The following is a 5,996-nucleotide window of genomic DNA, read 5'->3' on the forward strand; positions in this document are numbered from 1 at the left end:
CTATTTTCAACAAATAGTGCTGTATTAATGAGATATCAACATGGAAAAAAATGAACACCAGAGTTTACTTCACACCGTATGCAAAAATTAACTTGAAATGGTTCATAGACCAAAATGAAAAGTTTAAAATATAAAACTGTTATATGAATATATAAGAGAAAACATTTATTACATTGGCTTAAGCAGCACATTTCTTAAATAGAATACAATTATAAAAGAAAAAGTGAGTTACATGAACTTTACAAAATTTTAAAACTTGTGTTCTTTGAAACCATTAAGTAAATGAAAAGGCAAGCCAAGAATAATAGAAAAAAAATTACAACCTATATATCAAAGAAATCAAATGCAGAATTTATAGAACTGCTGCAACTCGGTAATATGAAGGCAAGCAACTAAATTTAAAAATAAGCAAAATATGTGAACAAATTCTTTCACAAAAGAAGACATTATGAATGGCTAATGAGCACATGAAAAGATACTGAACACCATTAGTTACCAGACAAATTGAAATTAAAACTACAAGATACCACTATGCACCCTTTAGAATGGTAAAAAAAATTTTTAAATATTAGCAAAAATACCCTGACCATTCTAAGCATTGATGAGGATGAGGGGGAAATTGGAACTCCAATACCCTACTGATGGAAATGCAAAATGGTAAATCCACCTTGGAAAACAGTTTTTAAATTTCTTAAATATTAAACTTACAACTTCCCTATAACATAGCCATTCCATTCCTAGGTATTTACCAAAAAAAAATGAAAACATATGTCTACACAAAAATTTGTATGTGCATGTTCATATCAGCTTTATTTGTGACAGCCCCAAAATAGAAAGTACCTATAAATGTCCATCAACAGATGAGTGGATAAACCTTCACTATATTGCAGAAAAAAATATGCTATTATTACATGCAGAATCATTATATTTAATGAATAAAGCCAGACAAAATTAAAGTGTGTCCTCTATGATTCAATTAATATAAAATAATACTATAAAATGCAAACTATAGTGATAGAAAGTAGATTAGATTTTGCCGGGGATTGGGGGTGGAAGGAGGGATGAATTACATTTGGGAACAGAGACTTTTTGAAATAATGGAAGTGTTTGCTATTGTGATTGTGATTATGGTTTCATAGGCTTAAATGTATGTGTAAAACATATCAAATTGAATGCTTTAGGTACTTTTAAAACTTTAATTATACTTTAATAATGCTTGCTCACATGTTGATGCAGGCCGAAAGGACTTTAAGTAATGACCTGTTTTGGTGCTTTACTCTCACGATTTTTGGTTTATTTGTTTTTGCTTTTTTCATTGTAAGTAAGTTCATTTTTTCTTTGCTGACCTCCTTAGACTCCCTCAATGATATCTTCATTTTCTGTGTTTGAAGACAACACATGTAACTTAAAGTGTGACTCCTCTTTTCAGAGATCTTCCTTTTCTCATTATTAGGCTTCTATCTCAAGCCTTGCTTCAAAATCTATAAAATCATATACATTTTCTTTTCTTCTTTTTATTGAATTTATTGGAATGACACTGGGTAACAAAATTATATGAATTTCAGGTACATGATTCCACAACACATTATCTGTACACTGTATTGTGTGTTCACCACCCCAGATCTCCATCACCATTTACCCTCCATACCTTCCTCCACCTTCCCCCATCCCTCCCCCCAGCAATCACCACACTGTTGTCTGTATCCATGAGATTTTTTCTTGTTTAATCCCCTCACCCTCCCACCCAGCGCCCCAACACTCTGCCCCCTAACAGCTATCGGCCTGTTCTATGAGTCTGTATTTTGTGTTAGTTTATTTTGTTCATTAGATACCACATATGAGTGAAATTATATTGTACTTGTCTTTCTCTGGTTGGCTTATTTAACTTAGCATAATGCTGTCCATGTCCACTCATGTTGTTGCAAAGGGTAAGATTTTCTTTTTACTATATGTTTCCAAGAAACAAAAAAATTACAAACATGAATATATAAATAACCGATATGGATGAATGTGTTATAACCTTTTGTTGCCCCTGGTTGATTTAAGAGATTTGTTTTGTTAAGAGATTAAAATAAATTATCTTACAGTATTCTTTAGGGACATTATCAATGACATCTCTCTATTATCACCTTAAAAACTCAGTATGTACTGTGCATGAAAATCAGAAAAAGTTGATTATTCCCTCCTATGGGATGTATCAATTAATGAAAGTGTTCACTGTGGTAACTCAATTCTCCCTCAATAACCTTATGACTTGGCTGTGACTTTTACTTTTTTCTACAAAGTTTTGTCCTTACTTCTCCACCTTTGCAGAAACACCCAGGAAAGGGTGCTTCCTTTAGTTTGCCTTTGATTATGTTCTGATCATGATCCCTGAATTTTACTGTTTCTAGAAAGTTCTATACTCATCCCCCACCATCAAATAAACACCCAGGAGGGGGTTCTTAATTTGGTTCTCCTTCAACCAATCACATTGTGATACTGTTCTCTGACCTTTACCACTTCCTGAAGTTCTGACCATATCATCCCTCTCCATCAGAAACAGCAAGGGGAGATTTATTTCAGGTCTTCAAAAAAAAAAAACATATTCTGGACCCCAACACTGACCATTACTTCTTCCAGGAAGTTTGTCCTTATCTTCACCATCACTGAAAAATGTTGGTGAGGCTTCCTTCAGTTGTACAGGTCAAGTTCTGATCTCACCTTATATTCTCAGATTTTTAATTGAGGCCACCTGGAGAAATCTAGGATTGGTATAGAAGGTATAGTGCTGATTTTCAAGGGACCAAAACCCCATTCATTATCACTCAATCACTTAGCCTTTAAGAAACATTTATGAGTTCACTACCTTGCATTTTCAGGTCAGACTCCATCATCCCTTTCTTCTAGACAGATGAAAGATCATTCTAGCCCCAAAATGTTATATGGGGCATCAAGTCCTTAAACATGTTTCTTAATTGAACATGCAGGGACTCTGATGACTAAAGTGTGATCATTAAATACACAATGATTTTGTGTAACTTAAAAATATTTGTTTATATGCACCGCTGGCAATCAGTACGCACAGGAAAAATTTCCATATCAGACTTTGTGGAGGCACTGTGGTAATGAGACAAGCATCCTGAAATAGTTATTGTAGTCCCAGCTCTACCAATAACTGGCTGTGTGATATTGGAAAAATCACTTTGTTACCTAGTTTCCTCACTTGTAAAATTAAGTTTGGATTGAAAACGTGACTTTCATTTTTTTTCACTGCAACCTAGAGTTAGAAATAGTTGTTAAAATACCTTTTATAAGGTGACAGTATTTCCTACATGTAAAACTAAAACAAATTTCTCTAAATAATTCTTAACACTACTCATCAGTGATAGATGCTGATTTTTTTTCTATTTTTTGGATTTTTTTGTTTGTTATGACCCACAAAACTGATTTCAAGAGCCATAATGTATGGCAATCCTCACTGATTGGAGGGTCTTCAAGATTTCTTTCTGCTGTAATCCAAAAAATCAGCATCTGTACTGGGAATATAGAAAAGCAAAATATGAAAAACCAGCCTCAGTCTTGCTGAGTCCTCCTAGACATTCCTTAGCTTGTATCACAAAAGTCAAGTATTTTGTATTTCCAGATAACAGTCCTATAGAAAATGGCCCAGGCCAGATCCTTATTCCCAAGGCATATACTAGGTACTTAGCACCACTGAACTCTAGTAATCGCATCTGCCACTTTCCCTACCATGTTATTAATCCATCTATTTTAAGGTCTTGTATTTTTCTTTTAATGTATTTTGCCCATTGAATTCAAGTAAGTATTCATGCTATTATTCTTGTTTATACTTAATGTCTCTATTTATATAGCTATATACATACACACAGCATGCCCCCAAGGTTTTGTTGCACATTAGAATTAACTGCAGAGTTTGCTAAAAACTGAAGATTTTTGATCCCTACTTTGTGGGTTTGGAGGATAGGAGCCAGGGGTCCTACACTCTCAAAAAGCTCTCCCAACAAGATGTTTTATGCACATTGTGGACTCACACTCTGAGAAATAGTTTGGAGTGCATCCTTAAATTTGTATCAGATGTTAAATGAGTAGAATCCATCCTTACTAATTGGTGGGGGACAAGAAACATAATCAAAGTATTTGAGATTTTGAGTCCAGGTAATTGGAAGAGGAAAGGTAATATAAACAAAAATAAAAACTGGAGTGGATGAGATTGATTTTTAAACTGCTTTATTAACTTCACATCATGAAAAGAATATTTTCTCTGAAAACTGGGTAAAATTGCCCTGCTTGACAGTTTTACAGAGACAAAACAATATTTGATTAGAAATTAGTAAGGAGAAATACCAAAAAGTTTAAAGAAAAGTAAATCACAAACTACTAGTTTTTAGAGCAGAGGTCACACGACTAACCTTAGGGAAAACCCTAGGATTCAAGGTATGAGGCAAAAGTCATAATGATTATCAGGTTCAGGAGTTTGGAAACGTCTATCATGTCTCATTTGCTGCTCCCTAGTCTTTCTCCTGATTTCCATCCGCTGCATTGCTATTTTTTCTATATTATCTCCCACTTCATTGCGATCAACTTGCTTGTTCGATATAGCCCATCGAAAACTAGGCACAAGTCGCCTAACCCACCCCAGTCTGACATTTCCTCCAGGCTTCTGGGCTTTGCCCCCGGCCAAATGGCGTGGTTCCTCCCCGTTGTGCATAGGGGCCTGATACTCTATGTTTTCCTGTTGAGCATTTTCCACGTTGAGATTTTTTACTGCTTGCCCCTCTTTGGACGCCATTGCTCCTAGGAGACAAGAGACGAAAAGGGAGTATTTTATTGGTGGACTGATCAGCACCGAGGACAGAGGCCCTACTGTGCACCTTCCAGGACCCAAAGCTCTGGATTTCAAAGCCTTTTAAAATTGCATTTTCCCCACCTGAGAGGCTCCCTACGCCCTCTAGGGGGCCACCAGTCCCAGCTCTCCCCCCTCTAAATCCCCTCCCCTCCCTCCACCCAAACCCACCATTTTCCCTGAGATCCAAGCCCAGGTTTCTGCAGGCACCAAAATGGAGGACGGGGTGGGGGTTGGGGCAATACCTTGGGGTCTCGGGGCTTTCCACTCGTCCTCACCCCGACCCCCGCACCCACCTGGGCCTATCCTTGCTGTCTGTTCCTCCTCCCGATTCTTGCCACCAGTGCGCCGCCGCGACACTTGAACCCGCAGACCTGCAGAGGGCCGGGGTCGGGGAGGGTCGGGGAGCGGGGCCGCCGCAGCTGAGCTCTCGGCACCCACCCGCCCCCGTCCACCCCGGCTCCCCCCACGCCCCCGCCTCCGCGCTGACCACCATTTTCCACATCAAGAAATGTGGGGGAGGGGTGGGTGGCCCAGAGGCAAGTGTTTCTGAAGGGTCGTCGCCTTGGGCCATCCTGCCCTCCCCCGGGGAAAAGCTCTGCGTTTTCTGCGGTCACTCGCAGGGCCGCCTCGGGGGCATGCATGGGGGGCTGCTGCGCGAGCCTCAGGAGGGCTCCGCGCCCAGGTGTGCTCTCCAGACCAACCTCGGGGAGCCGCTCCTCATCCCTTACCTGCTCCACTTCCGCCGCCTAATCTTGGGGATTCCCCTGGTCCACGCGCCCGCACGTCCAGTGTCAGAAGGGGACGAGAAGGGTGGGAGCTACCGCGGGCTCTAACGCTCCAGCGAGGCGCGCGGTCGAGTCTCTGTAGGCCGGTCACGTGAGGCCTTCGTCACAGCCAGCGGCGACGCCTCCGTCCGCCTCCCTCCTCCTGCTCGGTCCGCCTCCTCCTGCTCGGCGGCTCGCGCAGAGCCCTTGGTCCACACAGCAGCTCTGGCCTGCGCCCTCTCGTCCCTTCTGACAGCGTCAGCATCGGCTCAGTCGCCCTCCCTTCTTTGTTCCTGGGCCTTCCTCTACTGTCAGGGAGGGGCAATAGGTTCTCAAGAAACTTGTCCAATGCCACTGCCTCTCTGAAGACTTGGCTCTTCCCT

The 5,996-nt window shown here is 40.8% G+C and overlaps 1 protein-coding gene across 2 annotated transcripts; it reads right to left on the reverse strand.

The window, feature by feature from the left end:
• Nucleotides 1–4,213: 4,213 nt before the first annotated feature.
• On the reverse strand, nucleotides 4,214–5,743 carry BEX4 (brain expressed X-linked 4). Of its 2 annotated transcripts, XM_045817629.1 has the most exons (3): nucleotides 5,578–5,740; nucleotides 5,143–5,220; nucleotides 4,214–4,797 (listed from the first exon to the last, which is right to left on the reverse strand). In XM_045817629.1, the coding sequence occupies exon 3, from the start codon at nucleotides 4,790–4,792 to the stop codon at nucleotides 4,433–4,435; it is 360 nt and encodes a 119-aa protein (XP_045673585.1). In that variant the 5' UTR covers nucleotides 4,793–4,797; nucleotides 5,143–5,220; nucleotides 5,578–5,740; the 3' UTR covers nucleotides 4,214–4,432. The 2 variants fall into 2 exon arrangements, with proteins under 2 accessions (XP_045673585.1, XP_045673586.1); XM_045817630.1 differs by lacking the exon at nucleotides 5,143–5,220 and having other exon boundaries at nucleotides 5,578–5,743.
• Between the last annotated feature and the right edge of the window lie 253 nt (nucleotides 5,744–5,996).

The sequence above is a fragment of the Phyllostomus hastatus genome, unplaced genomic scaffold (genome assembly GCF_019186645.2).
Source record: "Phyllostomus hastatus isolate PE091 unplaced genomic scaffold, TTU_PhHast_1.1 phas_scaffold_28, whole genome shotgun sequence".
Taxonomy (NCBI): Eukaryota; Metazoa; Chordata; class Mammalia; order Chiroptera; family Phyllostomidae; genus Phyllostomus; species Phyllostomus hastatus.

Coding starts and splice junctions, on each gene's coding strand:
- BEX4 (XM_045817630.1), bottom strand. CDS start 4,792: ATGGCGTCCAAAGAGGGGCAAGCAGTAAAAAATCTCAACGTGGAAAAT.